The 27,935-nt window shown below is 40.9% G+C and overlaps 1 protein-coding gene across 38 annotated transcripts in view; it reads right to left on the minus strand.

Annotated features, from left to right (window-relative positions):
- Lpp (LIM domain containing preferred translocation partner in lipoma) overlaps window positions 1–27,935 on the minus strand; it is a 633,326-nt gene that overhangs the window by 312,380 nt on the left and 293,011 nt on the right. For all 38 annotated transcript variants that reach the window (NM_001437730.1, NM_001437729.1, XM_087575788.1 and 35 more), the window contains 1 exon segment: window positions 21,005–21,130. In NM_001437730.1, coding sequence (NP_001424659.1) covers window positions 21,005–21,130 — 126 coding nt within the window.

Consider the following 27,935-nt stretch of genomic DNA (forward strand, 5'->3'; position numbering starts at 1 on the left):
CGATTATGCAGTAACATTTCTGTGATCAGATACAGTGTGGGCTCCGAGATTCTATCTGTGTCAAGACATTTTCACACAAGTGACTCACTCGGCAGAGGCTCAGGCAGGGCACACCACACTGACACCTTCCCTTTTGAGGTTGAGCCCACCTCGGAAGAGTTACAAGAGAACATCCTGTTTAGCTGCTTTGCTCTGCAACACAACAGTGTGACTGGACTTGACTGAACAAGACATTTCTTTTTCTACAATCTACCAGAACAATCCTTCGATCTATTTCTGTTCTCCAGCTCATGTGTATGACAAGTCATTCTTAGATGAGCATACAAGTTAACCTCCTACTCTTACATTAAAGGCACCAGGAAACGGGCAATAATTAGGCTTCCTAAATATGTCCAGAATCCCAGGGAAAACGGGTAATGCTGCTGGGTTGAACATACGAAGGCCATACACTGGCTTAGTCAGTGCACAGCAGCTCCAGAAAGCACAACAAAGTGGGCTGCACTGTAAGAGAGGCACATCCACATATTGTCCTTGTCCTGGGTACAGGCTGCTTGCAAAAGCCAGGGCAACTTTCAATAGTGTCAACAGTACAGTTTGTTGATGGCTTGGTGGCATGTACCACCATGGTCCATGAAGTCAAAAGTTGGTAAATGTGATACTCTGGAAATGGGGATCTTAAGATGGGGTGAAGAAAGATTGTGAAATGAATTCCAAGGGAGGCAAACCCTGCCTTCTGATGTATGCATATAAATATACTCTCCCCAAAGTGCTATCCCGATAATGTCATTTGCCTTGAAGTAAGAGGGAAGAAAAGGTTGACTGTGCTGTTAACAGAGCCATATTGCCTGGATGTCAGCCTCCCAAGACTTTTTTCTTCGGCCCCAGGTCTTTGGTTACAGTAATCAAACACACTGGTAGCAACCAACAAAAACATTTTAGAAATGCTTTAGACCATGAGCAGTATTCGCCGCAGGGAAAAAAAAAAAAGAAAAAGAATAAAATAATGATGTGAACATTTACAACAGACAAGAAACTGAAATGTGTTCCAAGAATGGGTAACCAATGCACTTCATTTTCCCACGGAAACTGATACGAATCACTGTTGGCTAGCAGGGCCCTGCCACTGACCTTAATGAGATATTGCACAACAAACTACATATTCCTGCAGTAAATGAGTGAACTCCATTGCTATCAACATAATCTCCAAACGCTTTACCTGAAGCAGACTTCCTGTCTGAACACTTCATCTCTTTTTGAAATGGGCCATTCTAGAAGACTGTAAAGCTCCCTAGCTGGGCCTGTGATGGGTAGAGTAGCAACTTAGTGACAGCCGGATTCTGATTCCTAGATCTTGTGGAGAGATTTCTTAATTTGCCAGGATGAACTCTGAAGATGTGGTTAACCATAAAGTATCTGAGATGAACACAGAGACCTGAATTACCCAGGTAGACCTAATCTAATCACAAGAGGCCCCCAAAGCAGAAATACTCTGTTATAATCAGATTGAGCCATATGGAAGAAAACATAGTCAAGAGTTGATTTACTGCAGGCTTTCCAGACGGTAGATGAGGCTATAAACAAAGGAATGTGGGCAGGCTCTAGAAGCTGAAAAGGAAAAGGATAAAAACCCTCCCTATTCATTTTAGCCCTTTGAGACCTAGACTAAACTTGTAAGCCCCAGAACTAAATAAAATTAAAGGTATGAAAAATAACGTTCTTTTATGTAATCATGTTTCTGGTGTATTGCTAGAAATTCAACCACATACCAATCACACCCTACCAGCCAGGCTATTCTCCTGGGTTGAGAGAATCTATTGATCCTCAGAGAATTCTATATATACTGCCCATGGGTGTATCATACATCATGAAATCAGCAATGTACATGACTTACAATGCCAATATGCACATGAGTTCTCAATACCTGAAGTCTGTCCCATGCTGATGACTGGCCCATCATATGTTGAAACCGCTGTAAGGTGGAAATCAGCACAGCTTTACTACAAACGCTTTCAGCAAAGATCCTCAGATAGAAAAACTCAGAGAAGTATAAAGTAACAGAGTTAGAGAAACTGTACAAACTCTCGAGTAAATCCCTTTTTTGAAAGTTGCGACCACTAAAATCTGTAAAAGGGAAGTCTTATGGACATAAAGTTTTGCTTTACTGGTTAGTATTTTGAAAATGAACACAAATTCAAGTCATTTGCAAGGACTATGCAAGACGACAGCAAAGGTTTTGAGTTTGCAGAAGTTATTATTTTTCATTACTCAGGTCCTCTTCCTAAGACAAAGCTAAGTTGCTCAAAGTTACTAGAAATGACTTCTGCTTACTTCTTTCCTCTGATCCCTCTGGCCAGTAATACTGAATTCTTGTGCTTGAATGGGTAAGAAAAGCCAGGTTCATGAACAGATTATCTCCTTGATGAAAAATGACTCTCGAAGCCATCACTACCTACCAAAACTCTCCCAAAATACTGGGGCAGTATGCATGAGAATGGCCTTCCTGGGCTCACAGGTTTCAATACTTGGTCTCCAGTTTGGAAAGGTTTCGGGGTGTCTGCTTGCTAGAGGAGGTCTGACACTGGGATGGGTTTAGAGATTGTAGGAGACCCTTTACCATTCCTACCCTGCTTTCTATGCTTCCTTCTCGTAGGGCATGATGGGAGCTCTCACCTGTTCCTAACACCATATCTTTGCTATTTCCTCCAGGACTCTAACTCTATTGATCCATTAAATACTTGTTAAAAGTTAAGTTTCTTTGGTCATGGTGTTTTATTAGAATAACAGAAAAGCAACTAACACACAAACCAACAAATACCCTTACTCGTGTGTATTACACTCCACTCAAAAACATAAGGACTCAAAATAGAAGGCTCGTTTGCACAACCTAGTTCCCAATAGAGCATTTTTCAAATATATCCATAGTTGAAAGACAAATCAAAATATTAACAATATTTGTATACAGTGGGTGATTTATAATTAACCCAGTTTACTATTAAGTTATTTTCTTTTAAAGATCACTTGGTCCCTCTCCATTAGTTGATAATTTGAGCACTACCTCTCCATACAGAAGTTCCTGCAGTTACCCTGAAAATGACAGGCAAGCTAATTTCCCTCTGTAAATGCAAAAAGCTCCCCGATACTCACTGGGGGACACTTACACAAAAGAAATACATTGGCAGCAGCTAATGCTTGGGGGTGCAGTAAACCACTTTTGTCATAAATTTCAGCTCATCTAAGACACAGCTTTCTGGGGGCTTGACAGCAAATAAACACTGTCTTTGTAGGAGTGAAAGGAGTAGGCTTTTCCCTTCCTGGGCAGCCACTAATCAGTAGCTTTTACAGTCAACTCACTGATAACCTGAAGTGCCTGTGAACTAACAGACTAGTAAAGATTTGCTTTACGAAAACTCCAACTAACTGATAACAAGGATTAAGTCCTCCACCCCTGCGGTAATATCCAAAAACATGCTTGTATTTGGAAACCACATCATGGAATTGCTAGCAACTGCCTTATACTGAATACTGATATTGAAAATTAGCATAAATTATTATTTCTTACAGGTGATTTTGCTAATAAAATTGTGGAGCATGCAGTATAGCAATGGGTGGGGGGTTGCCATTAAGATTCCAATAAGGTACAGTTATCTTTGAGGTATTTTGATGATATACGTATCACAAAGATAAGAGACTGGTAAGAGACTGAGTCCATAAGACCTCCAAAGATGCTTCCCAGCTTCGTTAGTGCTGGAGAGATGATTAGAAAGACAGCCATTCACACTCTCTACCAGCCTCTTCCTATCCCTGTTCCCAGGAATACGATGGATACAAATTACAGATACAAAATAGATACAAATCTCTTCTGGTTTTCCTAGGTTAAGACCATAAGGAACCTGACAATATAGGTCCTAATTTTGTCAATGGAGAAACAGTGGCACAGCATGCTGAGCTTGTAGGCTTGGAGGCTATAGCTGATTCCATAAAAACAGTGGCACCTTTCCATTACTGCTGGATACTAAAGGGTCTTTTGTTGGCTCCTGGCCCCGTGAAGTACACACTGATCCCATGTGTATGTCATGATGATGATAAATTCATGGATGGACTACTGATGAGTTCACAACAAAAGGTAGAGAACCAGAAAGTGAGAGGAGGGTCTGTGTGGAGGATGGAGGTCTCTGGGGGCAGGTGGGCTACTGACATTCATCTCATCTCAGCCATCTTTAAATCTCTCTCTCTATCTCTGCCTCTTGGCTGAAATGAGGTAAGCAGGTTTCTTCTACCGAATCAAAAGAAAAATTTCTTCTCTCTCTCTCTCTCTCTCTCTCTCTCTCTGTCTGTCTGTCTGTCTGTCTGTCTGTCTCTGCCTCTTGGCTGAAATGAGGTAAGCAGGTTTCTTCTACCGAATCAAAAGAAAAATTTCTTCTCTCTCTCTCTCTCTCTCTCTCTCTCTGTCTGTCTGTCTGTCTGTCTGTCTGTCTGTCTCTGCCTCTTGGCTGAAATGAGGTAAGCAGGTTTCTTCTACCGAATCAAAAGAAAAATTTCTTCTCTCTCTCTCTCTCTCTCTCTCTCTCTCTCTGTCTGTCTGTCTGTCTGTCTGTCTGTCTCTGCCTCTTGGCTGAAATGAGGTAAGCAGGTTTCTTCTACCGAATCAAAAGAAAAATTTCTTCTCTCTCTTTCTCTCTTTCTCTCTTTCTCTCTCTGTCTCTGTCTCTCTCTCTCTCTCTCTCTCTCTCTCTCTGTCTGTCTCTCTTTCTCTTTCTCTCTCTCTCTCTGTCTCTATCTCTATCTCTGCCACACCCCAAGAAAGGCCTTATAACTCCTTGTATTGGATACTTTTTATTTACATTTTTTTCTTTGTCTTCTTCTTTTACTGGATATTTTCTTTATTTACATTTCAAATGTTATCCCCATTCCTAGTTTCCCCTCCAAAAACTCCCCATCCCATCTTTCCACCCCTGCCTCTATGAGGTTGCTCCCCCAACCCACAAACCCACCTACCCACTCACTTCTGCCTCCCTGCCCTGGCATTCCCCTACACTGGGGTATAGAGTCTTCACAGGACTGAGGACCTCTCCTCCCATTGAGTCTGACAAGGGCCATCCTCTGGTACATATGCAGCTGGAGCCATGGGTCTCTCCATATGAACTCTCTGATTGGTGGTTTAGTCCCTGGGAACACTGGGGGCTCTGGTTGGTTGATATTGTTGTTCTTCCTATGGGGTTGCAAATCCCCTCAGTTACCTTAGTCCTTTCTCTAACTCCTCCACTGGTGACTCTGTTTTCAGCCCAATGGTTGGCTGCAAGCATCTGCCTCTGTATTTGTCAGGCTCTGGCAGAGCCTCGCAGGAGACAGCTATATCAGGTTCCTGTCAACGTGCACCTCTTGGTATCCCTAATAGTGACTGGGTTTGGTGACTGCATATGGTATGTACCCCCATGTATGGCAGTCTCTGGATGGGTCTTTCCTTCAGTCTCTGATCCACACTTTGTCTCCATATTTTCTCAATCCATTCCTCTATTGAAGGACATCTGGGTTCTTTCCAGCTTCTGGCTATTATAAATAAGGCTGCTATGAACATAGTGGAGCATGTGTCTTTGTTATATGTTGAGGCATCATTGGGTATATGCCCAAGAGAGGTAGAGCTGGATCAGGCAGTTCAATGTCCAATTTTCTGAGGAACCTCCAGACTGATTTCCAGAATGGTTGTACCAGTCTGCAATCCCACCAACAATGGAGGAGTGTTCCTCTTTCTCCACATCCTCGCCAGCATCTGCTGTCGCCAGAGTTTTTGATCTTAGCTATTCTGACTGGTGTGAGGTGGAATCTCAGAGTTGTTTTGATTTGTATTTCCCTGATGACTTAGGATGTTGAACATTTCTTTAGGAGCTTCTCAGCCATTCGATATTCCTCAGTTTAGAATTTTTTGTTTAGCTCTGTACCTCATTTTTAATCGGGTTATTTGGTTCTCTGGAGTCTAACTTCTTGAGTTCTTTGTATATATTCAATATAAGGTGAAAGTTTAATAACTTGGTCAAGGTATGGCCAGCTCAAAAGTGACAGGCTTTAAATTAGAATGCAGACATTTCACTTTGAGCGTGTAATTTTAACTCTCCACCCCAGGTAACTGCTGGAATGTCTCCTTCGGTGTCCCAGGTCAGTCTGTGCCAGCCGCTTAGCACCGTCCTGCTCCCTTCCTTCTCTCTGTCCTGGCAGCAGCATGGGAATTGCAGCCTTGTGTTCTGTTAGGGAGAGACAGCTCTGAGCCTGTCCACAGGTGATGCTAGACAATTACCTGGACACTTCAAGGGAAGTCCTTACTGATCTCAGGTAAATTCACAGGGGATCTAATGCTTGTGCCTGTAATGTAAAATGCTTAAAATAATATAAGTATATTTATGGAAGTCAGCAGAGTAATAAAAGTTTTGTGCAACCAAGAAAATGGGGGAAATAGCTCATATTCAGAAATGAGTGAACTTGAGGAAATGTCGTTCTTTCTTGCACTGCCTGGTTCGTCTTGCACTTGATCTCTTCGAGCAATCACCATTTTGTTTGTGATTTTTTTTCTACACAAACGTACAATCCACAAGTAGGGAAAGACACAGTTAATTGAGTGCTTGTTTCAGTCAATTTCTAAGCTTATTTTTCTTTTAATTTAAGACCATTAATGAGCATTTTTTCAACCATCACATGTGTTACTCAGAAGAGTTCATCTAAACTCAAAGGAACACAGGTAACAGTCAGCCCTTCTCCATGTTGTAATGGGCTTGTAACAGAGAAGTGTGTGTAAGCGTGTGACGGATAGTAAGTTTAGGGCTGAAGGCAGGTACATCGCAATGGATTCACTCTACCACAATTCTGGAGCCATTACATCATAATCTGATCAAATGGGTTATGAGCATTGGAAATGTCTGATGCAGGTGATGCTCAGGCAGTGTGGAACAAATGTCCTGAGACAAGCCTAGGAAGATGGTAGGTAGTTCTGTAATCACTCCCTCTTCTGCCTTCCTGTCTGCCTTCTAGACAGTGCTGACTCAATACCCATAATCTCAGGAAACAAAACATGTATGATATTAAACTGCTGTTCAATCCTCCACCCTTCCACTGTGGAAATACTTCAATCTCTTAACACCTCAAGGCAGGTACTAAGAAAGTTATGCACATACGTACAGAAAAATCAAACCATCCGGAAGTTAGAAAACCCGAGAGGATTGCCCTTTCTTTGGGCATTCCTATTTGGTGAAGCTGCTGGGCTTCTTCATCGTGATGTTATGGAATCTCCTTCATGACTTGCAGCTGCTCAAGTGCACACAAAGGCGACCAAAACCACATGACCTCCGTGCTTTCTTTGCACTTGTGAGCTAGTTGTGGATATATGCTGATATTAGATCTTAAAAACGTGCAAGAACTCACCTGCATGGAAATACGTTACAGAAGCCAGTGCTTTGAGCATTGTTTTAGATGGCTTAGTCTCTGGATAGGTAAGTATAGAAAACTTCACACATGACAATAGGTCAATGGTTATTAACTTTGAGAAGATTCCAAATCCATGAGTCACTATGTGAGCTTCAGTCACTGAACAAAAAAATTACTTTGTGATCCACCAAAACAGATGGGCTGACTCATGTGTCAGAAGACGGCACAAGCTCCAGCGTTTGAGACCTTTCATTAGGAACCGCCGACACGGCCAACCGGTTTAGGTAAGGCCTTCAGACAGCTGGACTATCCCTGAAAAATCTAAGGATGACGGTCAGCTCAAATGAGTGAGATGAACCATTTCAGAATCTTGGAGAGAATGCCACAGGCTAAATTTATATATCAATGTCTCTACAGAAAAGCAATAAAAAGTTAAAAATAGGCACCAAGCTCCCAATAAGATTTGCTAATCTATATAGTGCTAACTATATGCCAAACACTGTGTTAAGTCCTTGCACATTGTAACTCATCATAAACTACTGTTTCGACTAATATTATCCTCATTGCTATGCTACGATTATCTGTTCACAGAAAGAAGAAAGCTGAGGCACAAAGGTTTTCAGTATTTCATCCAGGTAGACTCTAAAAGGCGATAGAGATAAGGTTTGCAGATAAAGTATACTGCTTATATCTACTATAAATTGTAGAACCCATCATTTCAATTATTATGATACATTTCAATAACTATGTAAGGCTGCATTTAATGTATCATATGCCTTACTTTCAGCACTGAAGAGGAGGAGGCAAGAAGATCTCCGTAAATTCAGAACCTGACTGAACTACAAAGTGAGTTCCAAAATAGCCTGGAAAATACACACATGTACGGGTGTGTACATGCATGTGTGTGCGTGTGTGTGTGTGTGTGTGTGTGTGTGTCTGTGTGTCTGTGTGTCTGTGTGTGTGTAAGACCTTAAATAATTCATTTAAATGGTGGCCATTTTAAAGATAATTTTGCCATATTCTAAGGTGGGCTACACTGACCTCCAAGTGCCATTACTATTAGATAAGCAGTACTTTGGATTGCCTCGGGCTTTCTTTGCCTTTGAAAATTACTGGTCTGGGTCATATTTATGGAGGTGGAGGAAAGCCAGACTATTTGAGTGGATGATTCTTCCCAAGGAAGAATGATAGGTGGGATCAGAGTTTCTATGCTCTTCCAGGGAGATTTCCTCTTCCTTGGGTTCAGGCAGCAGAAACCTGTTCTTTTTTCTTCCAGCCTACATTCTGCACCACAGGTATTCACTTGTACCTTACCCAACAGACTACAAATTCCTTAGGGGAGCTTCCTTCTCCAGTGTCATGTGTGTGTTGTAGAAACACTGTTCAAAACAACATTTCTCTTCTCATACTTTTAAGTTTCCAGGTACAGTAATTCATGTATTAAAAATAATTCGACCTTTTAAAACTGAAGCTAGGCCTAGTGAGATGAGTCGGCAGTTAAGACCGTTGTTAAGGCTGTTGTGCAGAGGATCAATGTCAGGGAAGTGCACTCAAATGGTGCCTCAGCCTTCTGTCATTCTCCTTCTGGGGATATGACACTCTTTCTGGTCTCTAAGTGCACCCGGAAAAGACAGGGTACATGCACATATACAGAGGCAAACAATCAATACATAGGAAATAAAAATAAATATTTTAATCTAAAATTTAATGATACCAAGTATAGCTGACAAACTATGCAATCTACATCATTATTTCTAGAATATTTTCGGCATTCCCAACATAATCAGCTCAGTGCTTACAGTTCCCATACTCATCCTTCAGCCCAGACACAGGCACAAATGATCTGTCCTATGTCTAGAGATGGCCTGTTCATACACACAGAAAGGCCAACATATACACCTACTTATATCTGGCTGCTTTCAACACTATCATGTTTGCAAAGTTTCATCTACCTTATAACATAATACTAAAGTATATGGGTATATATTTTTGATTATCCACTCATCAGTTTAGATATTATAAATAATTTTTCTATGTATACACAATGGAAACAGTTTCTGTGTAGCCATATGTGTGAGTACTCTTGGATACATGCATATAAGTAAAATGCTTGCATTGTGTAGCAACAATGCTCAATGCTTTGGAAGCTGTCAGACTGACAACAAATGCATGCACGTTTTACAATACACCGGAATTATCCAACCATTTTACATGCTCTTCTCCTGCTGGCGCCCTATGCAATGGTTTCAGACGATGACAATAATAATGGCTGATATTTTAGAGAACACATAGTGGTGTCTCAGAGTCACACTTATTTGCATTTCTCTGATAACAATGGTTTCATATCTTCTCCTGTCTTTGTGATTCACTAATATTCTTCAGAGAAGATTGTGTAAATCTTCTGTGCAACTTTTAATTAGCCTGTTATCTTTACTGAGGTATAATGATTGAATGCATGTTGAATGAAAACTCTTTCGTATGTGTGACATACAAGTAGTCTGTCCTGTTCTGTACATTCATTCTTTGGTTATATGCTGGTAGCATCTTAAGTGGTTTTTGCATAATAATTAACCCCATAGACTCACAGATTTGATTGCTTGCCCCCCAGGGAGTGGCACTATTAGGAGGTGTGGCCTTGTAGGAGGTGTGGCCTTGTAGGAGGTGTGGCCTTGTTGGAATAGGTTGTTGAAGTCAGTGTGTGACTAAGGGTGAGCATTGGGATTTTAGATGCTCTAGCCAGGCTCGTATCACTCTCTTTTCTTGCTGCGCGTAGAACTCTCAGCTCCTTCTCCGTCACCATGTCTGCCTGCGTGCTGTCATGCTTCCTGTCATGATGATCATGGACTGAATCTCTGGACTGTAAGTCAGCCCCAGTTAAATGTTTTCTTAGAGTTTCATGCCCATGGTGACCTTTCACAGCAATAAAGCCCTAAGTAAGACATCTGATGAACAGAAATGCTTAGTTCCCATGAAGTCTGGTTTCTCTGTGTTATCTTGTTTATGTTCTATAAGCAATGTGTAAGAAGTTAGTCATTAATCAAAGGTCACGATCAGTGTTCCTATGTTTTCTTTTAGGAGTCTTATAGTTTCAACCTATGCATTTGTGTTAGCGATCTACTTTCTGTTAAATTTTGTATATGAAAAGAAGGCTTTTAGAAATCTAGCTACTCCTGAATGATCTGATGAAAAACTATCCTTTATCAATCAATAGTAACATAAAGGACTATTTCTGGACTTCCAAATCTGTGGTCCTAATACGTACACTTACCATAGATCAGTACCTGACTCTTCTAGATTTGGAATAAAATTTGAATTAGATGTTACTATTCGAGTCCTCCTCCCTTGTTTTCTTAAATTGCCTTGCATTTCCAAATCCACAGAAAATGCAATTGAATTTCAAGATTAGCCTTTCAGATGCTAAAAGATGCCACCCAGGATTCTCAAAGTATTAGGTTGTTTGTTTGTTTGATTGATTGATTGATTGATTGATTTGATTGATTGATTGAAACTATGTACCCAACTAAAAGTTATAGTATGTCCAACATCTAAAATGTTCTATCACCCAAACAAGGAGGGTTATATATCTTTCCATGTAATTGGGATCTATTTTACTTCAGCAACTTAACAGTGAGTTTATGCTAAATCAATAATCAAAAAAAAATAGTTAATCACGCAATCATTATATAAGTACATGAACATGCCCATAGTCTTAAATATAAGGTCCTTTCAGAAGGGACCTTTTATACAGTCCTGTCTGAAGGTCTATATCAGTGTCTTTTATAAAATACCTTAAAATATGAACACAGTGTTACCTTCACCCCTCACCTACCAGATAATGGTAGAAAAGTGATGACTATGGAAAATTCTCCTCTGTCCATACCCTTTCTTCTGACTACACTCCAAGAAATTTCTTTTATTACTGCTGCAAACAGAGCTCCCGTATCCAACCTGTGACATCATACCCAAATAATGGTGAAATTCCCTTCCTCATAAACATAGCTAAAATTAGAATTCTGTTTAATAAAGCCCAGGGGATGAGAGAGTGAGCTCTGACAATAGGATCCCATGAAAGACTAAGTTACACATGTTGTTTCTAGAAACAACAACAACAACCTTATTTTCTGGTTTTGACTGCCTAGAAAATATCAGGTAAATGGTGACTCTGTGAATGCCATGTCATTGGAAAGGAACCGACCGGGAATCTTTGCTAATAAGGAGCCTAGCAACAGAAAAAGCAACTGATACAAAATACCTTCACTATTTCCCCATGTGCAGTATACATCAAAATAGAATTAGAAAACAGTTCCAGTCAACACATGGATGGTTCCCAGTGTGACTTTAAGAAATTTATGGACTATATTCGACAGTATAGTCTTCAAATAATCCACACAGCACATTGTTCAAATCACTGTAAGCCATATATTTGATTTTCTCTAGGTGTCATATCATGAACTCACTGTTTATCATCTATGTATACAAATATCCAGTTATGATTCAATTCTTGTATACATGCAGTCTACAGGATGTACCTTTTCATGGGCTTATATATGTAAATAAAGTTCACTTCCTCTTAAAGAGCTTAATAGTGGCACAAGGAACATGGGAGTTACCGATTACTGTCTGATTGGCTTGGAGTGCCACTCGGCAAGATGAAACCCATACATGCCTCCAGAGAGAACAGCATAACTGGGCTAGAGAACAGCATAACTACACAAATCACTACCTCTAGGGGAAAACCTACAATGTTCTTCTGATAAATAGACACAGTAATGAAACAACTCCTAATGACTTATCTTACTATCTATAGATTAATGCATCTGTCAGCCCTTGTCAGAAAGCTTCCGCTTGTAGTAGATGACAATGAACACTGGTACCCACAATAGGTTAGGGTGCGAAGAATAAGAGACGTAGAATGTGCTCCATAACTGGAAGTTACCTCATACCACTCCGAGAAAGGTACAGGCTTTAGTGCAAAAGGGGGGATGGGTATAAAAGCCAGTGGCTTGCCCCAGGGAAAAGTCTCTTGTGAACACTCCAGGGAAGTTGAAAATACGAACACACAGTGGTTGTGCCAGCACACACAAGACATGTGCAAGCCAAAACCAGACTAAATCCCATTAGGGAGAAGGGAACTGGAACTAAGTTCCAACCCTAGCTGAGGAGCCACTCATAATTCTTAGCTGCTGGAGAGTAAGGGTTATTTTGCTTTTAGAGTGAAGCCCCCGAAATGTCTACCGTTTTTCAATGGACAAGAGAATTTAGATTCACAAAGTAGTCTTGAAGGAGGGAACAAGACAAAGAGTTGGGTGAGAAGGAGACATCTTGGAAGACTTGAGGAGGGATGTTAGCATGATCAACACACACCAAATCCTCAAAGCATGGCAAAAAATGTAGGTGAGTGATGCCCTACATAAGGGCATACAATGCCTCTCTCTCTTCTCTCTCCCTCCCTCCCTCCCTCCCTCTCTCTCTCTCTCTCTCTCTCTCTCTCTCTGTATCTCTGTTTCTGTCTCTGTCTCTCTCTCTGTATCTCTCTGTTTTTATCTCTCTCTCTGTCTCTCTCTCTCCTCTTCTCTCTCTCTCTCTCTCTCTCTCTCTCTCTCACACACACACACACACACACACACACACACACACACACACACACACCTGTATGCATATAGGCATAATCCTCCACAGTAAGGTCATCTTCTCACGACACCCACAGCCTTCAAATGCCAGAACTCAATGTTAAGGAAAACTAGGAAGTTCCTATCAACCAGGGGCTGCCATTCAGTAGTCCTTACAGACCCACCATTCACCTGGATAAACTTTTATTGTGCAATTACCTGTTTATTACAGAAAAGTCAGGAACAGATGGGGCTCTGAAGCCATAATTCCACCTCAGCCTGAGACAGGATTTCTAGCATATTTCTAGGAAGGGGAAGGCTGGCTGATAACAACTTTGCTTGGTTTATTGAAGAAACATGAATTGGAATGTTTCTTTTGTGTTGAGACAAATGGTAATCTTGGTCTTGCCTGGAGGCCTTCTGGAATTTATCACAGTCCTTTTTTTTTTTTAATTTTTGTAATTGAACCATAAGGTAGTTTTAGCATTTACATTGACACAGTCTTGCATATCCTATGAGATGTACGGCGATTTTACTTTTCATTAGGGTTCTTTGTGATGGAATATACTAAAGCACAGCCACGTCCCTTCTCTGGTACTAAACAGGGCAACACGGCTTTCACGCACACAGAAAGCTTCTCCATCCACACAGAAAAGCAGTAACTGAAAACAGAACGCATACTCAGGCGGGAGCACTATGGGTCCAATTCGATCTTTTCTTCCAACGCAAAATCAGCTCATTAGTTCTGTGAAGAATTAGGTACGTTCGAGTGACAAAACATAGCTAATTTAAATTCCATAGTATAACTTACTGCATCAACTGAAACTAATTCCTGGTCAATGTCTTACATCATGAAAACAACTTGAGCAACCCTAATGTATTGGGTTGTTTGGGGAGCCCCAGAGTTATTCACCATGTCCAAAAATGATATGTAAGGCTGGAGATTAAACAGCTCCAATCATCTGTCCACAGAAACAATCATTATACTTTATTTGGTTATAAACCAAGTAAAGAAAAGTATGTCTAAATGGACACGACAGTGATCCTAGACAATTAAAGATTGTTTTCTCTGAAGACACACACACACACACACACACACACACACACACACACCTTCATACACTCACACACATACAAATGTTACTTGTTTTCTGTGGTTGTGTCTAATAATCTTACATGAAAAGTTGCAATTGGAATTGCTTTGAATTGCTTATTTCCTGTTCTTAAAAAAAAAAAAAAAAAAAAGGAAAAGAAGAGGACTGTGTTGATTGTGAGCAAGAGTACCACCAAAATAGACATTTAAACAGTGGGAGAGGAAGAAAGAAACAGAGAAACCAGCCCTGACAAGAGTGCTCTAATTTTGCAAATGTGATGTGTGCTTCTGCACGGACACAGGGCTAATTATTTCCACTAAGATGCTGTTATAAAACAGGGACACTCAAGAAAGGGGAAGCTTTGTGTATTTCCTTTTAAACGTATGACTGGATTCAGTGATTCGGGGTAATGGAATACCTGTTCTGGGCCAAGGACTCATAAAGGTCTAACATGCACATCACAAGCAAAGGTACCTCTGAGACTGCAGCTGAGGTTGTGCTGTAAGACCAGCACCTCCTGGACAAGAGCTGAGTGGGTGCTCTGTGACACTTGTCACGGCTTTCTACTGCCCCAACTACATCACTGTACCGTGAGATGTCCTACATTGAATAAATAGACATTCATGTCCACAGGGGTACAAGACAGGGTGGATTGGGCAGTGTCAACTTTTTATTCTAAATGTTCCAAATCATATAGTTCAGTGAACTCTACCAGCTAAGTTTGACTATGTAGATCACGTATGACACAAACATAAACACTGACTTTTTTAAAAAAGAAAGAGAAGACATAAATGTTAGAGTGGTGCAATTATATGCAATCTAAAAATTAATTGCCCATCATCTAACCCATAGCATGCAACTCTGAGTCAGCTAACCGCTTGTCCGCCCCCACGCCATTGTTATTTAACCTTAGGTCTTCTGGCAGGTAGAGACGAGTTCAAAATAATCCAGATCCTCTAAACAGGGGCACTGCAAAATGCACACCCCGCTCTCTTCAACAGGGCTGTTTTTCACATCTTTTTTTTACTGCATTTCAGCTAATACCCTCCACACAACATTTCTGAAGTATTTCATCTGTTACCACAGTCTCAAAGGCAGCTACAATAGGTAGATCGTTTCGATAGGCAGAAAAATCCACTGCCAACAGATCAAGGCCGGCTCCTCTACACTTCACAAGGAGATGCAGGAAGTGTGAACATGGCACTAGCCCAATCCCTGGTTCAACAGGAAATACCACGCTCATATCACAACTCTCAAGAAAACACCAATCCTCCCTCCTCCAAAGTAAAATCCTTTGTCCGCAAGGACTGAATGCCTCCTCATAGAGCACAGGCAAGCTGCAGCTTTCACCTCCCAGTAGGCAGCATGTCTAGGTGGAAGTGAATAATACGAAATATTAAACTTTTAATTACTAATAAATCTCTCCTGCAGATGCTCCTGGCTTTTGCAAGCTAGAACTTGGGAGCACAAGAGAAGAGACTCTCCATGGCCCCACAAAGCTCCACCCTGATTACTGTACCTAATACCTCGGGCCACATGAATTCCTAATAACCACCCTTTAGTGCAGTGTCTACACTCCTGAAATGGTTTCTCAGTTGGCCTCCTAAGCTGCAGCTCTATGAAATACACCCAGTGTGGGACGGCTGAGGTTGCAGTAAAAGCAGACAACAGTTGGCCAAAGAGAAGTTTTAGCAACTTTCTGTCCTTGAAAGGATGATTTGATATTTTTTTTTTCAGGAAAAGCAGTCTTCATAAAGAGTGGGTGCAACTTTTAAAACTTCATGTTTGAAAAAAAAACCCAGACATGTGCTAATAACTTTTAAACAGAGCAATCCAAGCAAGCCTAGACTGGTGCTGGACAGCGATTGGGTCAGGAGAGTTCTGTGTGAAACCCATAGCTGTGAAAGGGTGATGCTCTCCTAGCTTTAGACTTGGAGACAGAGAAACCAATGGTAGACCCATTGTAACCTTGGCGTCTAAAAGCTCTCCAACTCTTTCCTGTAACTTGACAAGAGGAAATGTACTGTGTTCTCTGAATGCATGACGCATACAAATCTTCACTTTGATATCCGTTTCCATCCATCTGATACAAGATGAAGATCCAAGAACTCCACTCAACTCTAATGCATGTACCTCGCATCCCTGCAGACCCTACGTTCCACAGGCTGTGCATACTCAAGTCAATGGCAAGTACTGAGCACCATGTTGTTTGAATTTCTGCATGACCTACCTTCATTTCCAGGGTGACGGCAAATGATTAAAGTGGGTCACTTGCTACAGTGGCTCAAAGAACTCCGGGGACATCTCTATGCACTAGGCAATGAAGTACAGAGGCCATAGTAAAGGACATAAATGAAAAGGTGAATACAAGAGGTGTTCTGAGCTAGGTCTTGAAAGGCCCTAAGCTCAGAAGCTTCTGTTCTTGGGCATCTAAGGGCAGACATGCCGAAGTCACTCCAACACCTAAGAAGTTCTCTAAATTCCACCTTTGGGATTTCTATAGTCTTCATCAGAGGCATGACCTAGTCAACCTCAAGTCTTCTCAGAGGATGGGAGGTGGAGCTGAAAACTTTAGCCTTTAAATCACAATTCTGTCCTTTTAGTGACCCTCATCCGAGAGCTCACTAAGTGTTGCCTCATGAGAAACAGTCCTACCATAGATGTGGAGAACTCTGGGGTTAGGAGCTGTGCATGAGGACCGGAGTCAAGGGGAAAGCAGCATTAAGATAGCCATTCCTCTATCCTATCCCCTTCATCATTAGGGAAACTATCAGACAGCATCTTAGGGGGCAGGCTTTCTCTATCAACTCTCTTCCTTTTTGTCTTTCTCTCTCATCTTTCTCCCTCTTTCTCAATCACAAATAACTCCGTTTGCAATTTTGCAGTGTTACACTAGTCTGAATGACAATAGTGAAATCCCTTTGGATATTTTCAAACACATTATGATTGGAAAAAGTCTTTAAAAGTTCAGTTTCAGTAGAACATTAACATAATCCAATAAAAACATAAAGTAATGCCATCTCTAACCCTAACGAATGCCGTGTGGAAAGAAAAGACAGTCTACGAATAAGAATCAGGAGGTGCATTTCAGCACGGATTCTTTGGAGAAGGAAAGAGATAGTCCTAAAGTGACAAGTGACCCTCATTTTCTAAAAGATCCACACTGGCATGGATTCAGAGTGGTTCTGACTGGGAGTCCAAGCTGAAACTATGTTGACAACAGACATCCAAGAGACAGGACTGGAAAATGGAAGGACAGCACATCACCTTATGATTTCTGGTTACATTTGCACTTCACTTTTCGTATATCTAATCCTTTGATAAATCACCAAGACAATGAAAGGAAAGTGCAAAAAACATAATTTGAAAATAAAGTGAAGATATTCGTACAAACAGTGCTTTCTGGCTGCTGCTAACACAGAGAAGGATTCTTCTATGGATCAGAAAAAATGAAAACGGTTATTCAGCCCACTACTAGTAAGCCTTCTGGAGCCATACTCTTTCCCTATGTGCATAAAACCTCTTTACCTCCAAGTTACAAATTTAGCTGCATGGTCTATGAGCCACATAAGCACTAATATTCTATGATCTCCTTGGGCCTGCCATTTGCCTAGAATTCCTTTCCATTCCTCATGTCTTTTCTTCTAAAATGTTTCTCTAGTATGCAGTAAGTTTTAATTCTTAACAGTAAATTGTTTAATTCCTTGCTTTCTTATAGTGGTGTGTGTGTGTATGTGTGTGTGCGTGTGTTTGTGTGTGTCCCTGTCTATGTGTATCTACCATGTAAACTTTCAAAAGGTGATTTATCTATATATGAATAACTTACATGTTATATATCATGTATGTATAATATATTATTCTTGGAAATAGTGACAAAAGTATTTTCATATTGATCTTTATATTTCACACAATACAAATATATGATCTATATCATGACAAGTTTGCTAAAAATATATTAGTTAATAAATCAGACATATAAATAATCTATATGTGTACACACACGCATACACACACGCACATACACATGCACGCAACGTAAACTTTACTAAAGGTACTCCATCTAATCCCACCATAGGCAGAAACACTGCTGCTCTCCCTAGTAAGCGTTTCCTCAAGGACAGCCTTCAGCAGTAAAAGTGCTACTAGATCCTAAGCCCATTTGATGAGTTTTTTAATCTGTCATTCTCCTCTAAACCCCACATAGTTTATATTACTATTAGAAACAAGCTATACTTCAAAGAAGACATATTTTCATTGCTGCTATAATTTCTGAAATCCAGTGTCCTTCAAGAACAGATACAGCCAAGGCCTGTGTGGCAGGATCCTCTAACTCTGAGAGGCCCAATGTTCACTTCCTGTTGACATCCTGTTCACTTTTTTTTTTTAAACAAAATGTCTCTGAATAGTTTCAGCACATAATGAGGCACGTGACAAGGTAAAAAAGAACAGAGAGAGTTGCTTCTTTGTGTCACTGTGGTTCACTTCCCTTTCTGTCTGCCATAAAAGTTTAGGAATTCCCTAGAGGCAGGACATAATGACACGTCTTTATAGTTCCAAGATAGAGAGTAAAAGCCACATAGTCAAACAGACACAAGAAAGTACTTGGAACTAACATTGGCTACTTGAAGATGGGAGATACTTCTATGAAAAAAAGGGGAAAGGTTTTGGCAAAATTTGTCCAGATCAGAGGCACTTTGAAAGCTGTCATATGAATGTGCTTCCTGGTACCTCTTCCTGCACAAACATTACACATCATGCATCACTTTCTGGAGATCATAAGTCATAGTAGCCATGCAAAGATGATTCAGAGACAGACTGGGAAAGCACAGGGACTGCTGAGAAGTGATGGGCTATAGACTTAGTAGCCTACTTAAGGTGGTCAGGTGACTCACCATGTTTTGAATTTAAAATCTGTTCTGCATCAAAAATAGAAAGCATCCATCAAAGTTAGATATGAGCGTCCATTCTTTGAGGACATTTCAGGTTCCTTTTGACTACAGTACAATGTGGTCTGTAGCAGACATCATCTGCTCTTGGCACATAGTTTAATATTTAAGTGTATGATTATTGTTCTCGCAGCATATAATTATGTTAGCCAATAAATACTCGCACATCCACTTCAGTTGCATGCACTGAAGAAAATATAGAAGGATGAGCAGGAGCTCCTAATTAACTCCTGCTTTTCCTAAATTAGAATAATTGAAAAGGATAGACTAGACTTTGCTTTGATTTGGGAATGGAATGGGCGCATGGCAAGTAGACTTCGATGTAATTATGAAACCGTTTAACTTAGAGGTCATCATAATTATTATTTTAACTTCATGAATGTTTTGCTCTTTAGTGGGAAAGAGATTCTTAAGGAACAATATCACTTATATCTTCTTGGGTTTTTCAATAGTAAAACAATTAAAATAAACAAATACCAAAGTCTTTAATCTGGTTTTAGAACACACTAGACAAGTACTACATACAGAGGACCATGACTCCGCTCTCAAAATTGCACTTTCCATTTCTGCTCAATTCCCCCACAAAAGCCACTACGCCTGCTCTACAGGCGAAGCTAATCCAATGAGTACAAAATGGAGTCCACGTGCACGGCTGGGCCTGAGGGAGGTGACACAGACACACAAGAGTTCATCTTTTGTCTGTTTGCCTTGGGTCCCCAACCTAACTGCCAATCTCATTACATGCGCAGGGAGGGGGATAGGAAAATGTCTAACAAAGAAACTTCAATCTTGGATGAAGATGAGCGATGACTGATTAACAGGACAGACGCAGGACTGCTCTATCATTTGTTAGGGAACAATGACAATACAATGGCTCCCGGTCACCAATAAGAGTGAGACACACAGAGGTATATGTGCTGTCAATTAGAAAGCTAAAAGCATTGTCAGGGTCACACCCACAGTGGCAAAAGGACCTGCCTGACTTTGGCACCTAGAATCCTGTTAACTGGCTAGGCAGGACACAGAAGCCCTGCAACAGATTTGAGCCTGTCAATACTTAGCCCGGTGGAGGATATTCTCTAGTGATGGAACATCAGCTTCAAAAACACAGATGATAGATGAAAATGCAGAAATATGTCCAAACAAAACTAGGAAGAGAATAGTGTACCATGTGCAGGGTACAATAACTGATTTCAGTAACTTCCAGTGAATCTGGGGAGAAACTGACATACCAAGATATCTGGTGTCAGTTTAACCTACTCACAAAAGTTCAAAAGGCTTGATGTGGTGGCAATTATCTTTAATCCCAGCACTTGAGAGGCACTAGGACTTCAAAGCCAGTCTTGCTTATATAGTGGTGAGCTCTAGACCAGCCAAGACCTACTCTCAAGAAGAGGGTCAGAGGCAGAGATGGAGGACAGAAAAATAAAGTCAGTCTTTCTGTTTAGTGTGGGAATCTCACTGTTAGCATTTATCATTACTTCTAACAGCAACAACAATACAGAAGCTTCTTCAACACTCAGCCTAACTTTATATAGATGCATGCTAAGTCATAAATGTAGAGACCTCAACAATGTATAATGAGATATCTACAAAGAGAGGGTTCAGAAAAGGGACACAGCAATGAATTAGGTGTGCTGTCTATGACATCCTAGAGAAGTAACACAGTGTCATTTTGAAGGAAGAGGCTGATAACACAATTTTAAGAAGCTATGGCTAGTTAACTAATACGAGCTGATAGGTACATTCGTAGCAGAACAGTGTGTGTCCGGTTCCACCTGGGACATGGTCCCGGAGGGTTGAGAGTTCACTGACAGTTTGTGGCACACGTTAGGTCAGGAGGTGGGGCTACTGGATTTCCAGAGGTGTAACAGGAATGAAAGGCTCTCAGAAATGCATTTTCCAGATAGAGTGGAGATCAGACCGGGGCTGGAGCAGTACCCACCGGTGGGGCCCGAGGCTTGTAGGGCGAGCTGCACTCCAAATCAGCCAAGATGCTCGTCAAGGAGTCGATCTCTGCATCCAAGCTGGAACGCCGTTCCTCCAGGGTCTTGCCTCCAGGATTTCCCCGCTGAAAACACACACGTTCAAATTCAGTAAGGCTCCATAGTGAGCACTATGAGTTTCTCAGGCAAAAGCTTGCTTTTTTTTTTCCTACTGTTTCCTGCACGTCTTCTTTCTTTTCTTGTTTTTTGTTTTTGTTTTTGTTTTTTCTTTTTTTAAGGTCTCATCAACTTTTACTAAGGTGGGCAGGAAGAAATTAGCACTTTGTGACAGAGAAGAACACAGAAAAAATTTGCAATGTTTTTCTCTGAAGTCATATGCTTAGACATTTTGATGAAATTTAAGTAAAAGAAACCAATGTCTCGGTAGCTGCACTTTAGCATCAGTACCACTGAGTCCCTCTACACTCAGAAATCAGTACCACTGAGTCCTCTACACTCGGAAACCACTGACGGGACTTTAGGGGAGAAGCAAAGATTAAAAAGGAAAAACATATCCTAATAGAAAAATCAACACTTGGCCCAGGGAAGCATGAAGGACTTGTCTTTGGACAGTGGCAGTAGGTATGTACGTGTGAAGGGAGCCAAGGGACAGCTCCTAACACACGAAGCAGAAGGAGGTCACTTAGACCTCTGGTCACAGAGCTGTACAGGAAGCACCCATGAGTCTGAGCGAGGGAGCTGGGAAGCCATGGTCCATGGTACCCACACCCAGAACTAGTAAGAGAAGACATGACAGAGAAGTACAGCTTGGGCCATTTTCAACAACTGCAGCCAGAGTTGGGAAAGCAAGGAAACTGCCTGCCTAGAGCTCAAAGCAAGGAGAAAGACAAGGAGTTGGAACCTAGGACTTGGAAGAAGGGGAGGGCATTAAAGTTACAGACTTTGAAGCAAACATTCCTTTCTATAGAGTAAGTGGGATCGGGAACCCTGCGGAAGCACTCTACCTATTACCTGAACTACTTCCTTTCACTTATTTCTATTTGAGTGTTTTGCCCACCATCGGGCCACTTTCTCTCTACCTTAGACGCTCTTTAAATGGTAGCACAACCTGAGTGGACTCTGACGTATCAGACAACCCCATGCAGTCAGCACGAAGAGAGGCCCAGTACCCCTTCATCTGTATCAGGCAACTGGGAAAATGAACTATATGCATAGTGACAACTGGCGATCGGTTTCTAAGATGCTACCCCAGATTACCATGTCACTTCCTTGTGCCTGAGACCTCTTTAAATATGGGACCTGTTAGCAAGGTAACCAAAGGAGTTGTCCATGATTTTGCCCCCTGGCATTTACTGCTGATGCAACTTATTCTTTCAATACCTCAATCCACTGTGTTTATTTTTCTAACCATATTAGCCACTATCTAAACATTGTCTTTTTAACTTAAGGATAGGGTCCTTCTCATCCCTACATTAACATAAGATTGATCCTTGTTTTGGACACACTATTTCCCCACAGTTTTGATCAGAGCCTGAACTGTGTAAATGTTCAATAGGTAGTTTTTTTTTAATTTATTGATAAATGACACTGTGAATGTTGCAAGGATTTCCTTTCTGTAACCATTCTTGTATCAACAGATTTGGTGTAAGGGGCATGGGATGTAACAGGAACCAGTAAGTAATATATGATCTAAAAATTAAATCAAATGTTTGATTAAATGGATATCAGGCTGGCTAGAACACATCTCGATGGCTAAACGACTGCCCTAGAACTCCTGCCCCAGTCCACACTGGGGAAATGGTGGTATAATAGGTAGGTAGTGTTTTGTCCGAATCTGAGCTTCAATGTTACTCAAATTTTTAATTTATATTATTTTATATTAATAGTGTTAGAGGTGCATGTGTGTGCACACAAACATGTGTTCTCGTGTGCACACATATGTATAAATACCCACAAGCCATAGCCTGCATTGGAGGTCAAAAGATAACTTTGTAAAATTGGTTCCTTCCTTCCATCATTATGTGCATTCTGGGGATAGAACGCAGGTCATAAGACTTGTATAGCCAATACTTTCACCCAGTAACCTTACTGGTCCAGGTTGATGGACCAGTAAGGTTATTGGGTAAACTATCAAGGTTGATGAGTTTTTCTTAGAGAAATACTAATACTTAGAGGGTCTGCTATTTACCCACAATGCAATAGTATTAACATCTCAAATTGAAAAGAGAACGATCCCTTTCATTTTAGAGAGGCAGGAGAACATTCTGCCTAGCCAGAGCTGGAATCGAATGAGAAGGCAGGGCACAGTACTCCATAGGACAAATACTGAGAACCAGGTGGATTTGTTTCCTTGTCTGTGTCTCTAAAATTATCAGAAGCAGAAATTTGATGAGTGCATATATACGCACAGTAAACTGGTAAGGACACAGGATTGAAGTCTGGTTAAATGTCTCCCTGAGCTACAGTTTCTTCATTTGGAAAGGAAAAAGACCATCACCCGCCCTAACTTAGACAGAGATTAGTTAAAGACTCAGATAAGAAAGTGGATGGGAACATATTTGGTAAATTGTAAAGTGCTTTAATTATGATGATTTTCATAAATAGCATTAATTATAGCAACCAGTAACTATAAATTAATAAGCATATATAACTATTGTTAAGTCTTCTCGAGGTAAGCATCACTCACTAAGTATTCCCTTGGGGTACCAGCAAAGAGACAGGATATAATCAGTTCTTCAACTTCTGTACTTTCCTGTAGCACAAAATATACTGACTGCCTATGGCCTGAGTCATAGGATTGTAACCACAAAGACACAGGTCACAGGATTAAGGTGAGCTATACAGTGAAATGACTGATTATAAAGTGTGACGGGCCCAAGCTTGTAGACCTCCTCTGGCTCCTGTCTACTATGCTCTTTTGAGAGTTGGGACTGATCCCCACTTCCCCTTGTCAGATTAGGTTGACGCAATACACTAACGAGCCCCAGCCTCATTCTAATGGTTTGTGCAGGTACTACCGTCAGCTGCCCGACCTGACCTCACATAATAGCTTTGTGTATACATTTTGATCCTCATCATGAACAAGGAACAGAAGCTTTCTCCCTCCAAAGTGCCTCGCTTGTATCTTGGCTCCACCCCTGGAGTTCTGCACAAGTTTCCATACAAACCATTTTCTTAATACACTCATCCACCCTCACCATCTTCAGATTTATGCCCTCTCCTGCTCTTCACAAAATAGTCTGAAATGTAGCTGAAAAATTTCTACATCCTTCCCAACATTCTCACTATGGTTCTGCCTGTTAGCTAATGGTTATGCAGATTGCTAGCAGCCAAATAACAACTAGGAGGAGTCCCTGGTGCTTTGCATAATGTTGGTTTTAGATATCATAGGCACTCGAATAAAGTAGCCATTGTAGTAACTGTTTTCTACCCTCTGCAGTCATAACCAGAAAGATCCCATAGTGTAAGTCTGGCTTTCCTGAGAACAATGCTGTGCCACAAGGCCTGCATGCAAGTGTTGGGGAATCGATCCCAAAACCCCTGTCGTGATAGGAGGAGGAGTGGAAGCCAATCCACATGGTCAGCCTGAGCGCATCAGCCATGTAGGCACTCCTCGCGTCCCTTAGGACTGCATGAACCTGTTTGGAGGAGCAGCCATTAGATCTATCAAGCTCCTGCTCTCTCTACAACTGCCTGCTGGAAGACTTACAACTTCCCCAGGCTTCAATCAGGAGCTGGAAAGGGTTACAGGGAAGACACAGCACAGACAAGACAGCGAAGGACCCCAAAGGTGGCAACATGTCACAGCTGTGCAGACTACAGGAATGAGAGAAGAGGACAGAAGCCAGGCATAAAAGAGTATCCAGGCACTGTGCTCCCATCACTGCACTGTCCATAGGACGTAACTGCCAGAGGAGACATTTCCCTTTATCCCAGAAATACGTGTAAATACTAAAGCTCAACAAACTACATTTGAGGCTTACTGTGACATTTGTGAGAAAATGTAATTTTAGGTGGCACTAGCATAATTTCAGGGGGTGAATCCACCCTGGCCAGAACCTGGAAACAGAATAGGAAAGACAGGTCCCCAGTGAAACCTATGGCCTGTGAGAGGGATAAAGCCAGACCATACCAATAGACTGAGCAAAGTGGACTGTGCTTTAGCCCAAATGTCGCTAACCGACAAAGAACAAAAGACACAAAGCACTGGCACTGAGGAAGGTAGAAATGTCACGTTTATTTATCCGTCGCTTTTACTTAACATTTTTATTAGGAATTAAACATTTTTATAAAATAAAATTCATCTATCTTTCAAATTAAATAGTTCATCCCATTTGCGTCCATTACTATGATAAGCTTGTGCTGCAGCTAAAATATTGATAAAAGGTTTGCTCCCTAACTGATACACCATCTCAGCCTTCATGATCTTCAAATGTCAGTGTTATTATCACAGCCAAGAAACTCAGCATGCACACCTTCATATTCACGTTCTACAGACTTCATACATGCACATCCACACGCTGCAGACTGCATACCTGCATATTCACACACTACAGACTGCAAACCTGCATATTCACATTCTACAGACTGCATACCTGCATATTCACATACTACAGACTGCATACCTGCATATTCACATACTACAGACTGCATACCTGCATATTCACATACTAGAGACTTCATACCTGAATATCCACATACTACAGACTGCATACCTGCATATTCACATACCACAGACTGCATACCTGCATATTCACATTCTACAGACTGCATACCTGCATATTCACATACTACAGACTGCATACCTGCATATTCACATACTACAGAATTCATACCTGCATATTCACATACTAGAGACTTCATACCTGCATATCCACATGCTACAGACTGCATACCTGCATATTCACATACTAGAGACTTCATACCTGCATATCCACATGCTACAGACTGCATACCTGCATATTCACATACTACAGACTTCATACCTGCATATTCGCATTCTTCAGACTGCATACCTGCATATTCACATGCTACAGACTGCATAACTGCATATTCACATGCTACAGATTTCATACCTGCATATTCACACACTACAGACTTCAAAACTGTGTATTCATATACTACATACCACATATCACATACTACATACCAGGATATTCTCATACTACAGACTTCATATCTGCAAATTGATATGATATATATTGTATACCTGCATATTCACATACTACAGACTTCATACCTGCAAACTGATACACTATACATTATATTCACATACTACATACTACATACATCCTTGCATATTCACATTTGTTTCATGTGTCAGCACTGGTCTACCCTGGCAATCTTTTCATCGACTATTGCTAATTTATGCTCAAAACTGAATCAAAGGCAACAGTGAAGTGTGGGATCTGTTTATTCCCATCCAGCACAGGCTAGCTCTGTTGGGCCAGGTTATCCTATAAAAACTGAAGGAAGTAAGTTTCCTTGATTCTTAGATTCAGGCAGCCTGGATAGAACTACAGGCATGACGTACGACTTTCTAAGCATACCACACCATGAAGCTTGTCGGCTGACACAGAAATCATATTTTGGGATTCCAACGTTGATGGATGACTTAATTCAGGAAGGTTCTACTGTTCTTTACTACTATTATAAAGGTAAAGTAGTTATATAAGAGTATAGCCATATATTGAAAGTCAAGATATGAGAGGAGCTACTCTGAAACTTTGCCAATAACCTGGTTTTAGAGACTTTCCACTCAAAGGTTTTGGTGTCCACTCCAGTCCTTGCCTAAACCTACTATGGCTTCACTGGCTGCACCCAAGTCAGGCCATTCCTATTTATCATACAGGCGTAAACATTCATTTCACTGGGACATGTGGGAGCAGAGGGAAATACTGCATTAGTGATTAATTACATTGTTGGAGGTCTGGTGCTGTGCTATTGAAAACAAAACAAGGAGAAAGGAAAACACAGAGAGGCGGCGTACATGAGTATACAGATCTCAAAGATTAAAGAAGAGTCCTTGAATTTGAAAGTAAAGGGAGGATTTATGGTCAATGGGAAGGACAGAAAAAGAAAAAAAAACGATGTCATTATTTTATACTTTAAAAAATAGAAGTATTATTTTTAAAAGTAACCTTAGGAACCTGGTTTCCTAGAATCATAGTCAACATGCAATAATATCACACCCAGAAGGCAAAAAGTCACTGACGTTTAGAAGGCCCCAGGATCTGACTAAGCATAGTAGTCATGCTTAGTCATGACATGACTAGGCACATCACAGAAAAGGGACTTAAATAACCCAGGTGTATGCTGTCATTTCTCAATAACAGAAAAAAAAAAAAGAACCCAAAAACTTCACAAAGAAAGTAAGGTTAAATGGTCTATAAAGTAATATATAAATCACACTTTAGGATCTTGAGAAACTGCTTGGGCAAGTCATATAGAAGGCCACATGGGTTCTCCTACACAATCACCTGGATGGCGCCTCTCCACCTCAATACGAGGAGAAGAATACCTACCAGACAATCGAAGACTAGAAAAGAAGTTCATTTTAGGGAATCCAGGAAACTAATAACACAAGCAAAGCATGATTATCTATGTCCCTGTTATTTTCTTTTCAAGTCTCTGTTCTTTAATCAACAAATAGTGCTGGTTCAACTGGCGGTCAGCATGGAGAATGCAAATCAATGCATTCTTACCGCCCTGTACAAAGCTCAAGTCCAAGTGGATCAAGGACCTCCACACCAAACCAGAAAAACTGAAACTAACAGAAGAGAAAGTGAGGAAGAGTGTTGAACACATGGGCACTGTGGGAAATTTCCGAAATAGAAAACCAATGGCTAATGCTTTAAGATCAAGAATCAACAAATGGGACCTTATAAAATTGAAAACCTTCTGTAAGGCAATAGACAATGTCAATAGGAT

Source organism: Rattus norvegicus, chromosome 11 (genome assembly GCF_021556685.1).
Source record: "Rattus norvegicus strain SHRSP/BbbUtx chromosome 11, alternate assembly SHRSP_T2T, whole genome shotgun sequence".
NCBI classification, from domain to species: domain Eukaryota; kingdom Metazoa; phylum Chordata; class Mammalia; order Rodentia; family Muridae; genus Rattus; species Rattus norvegicus.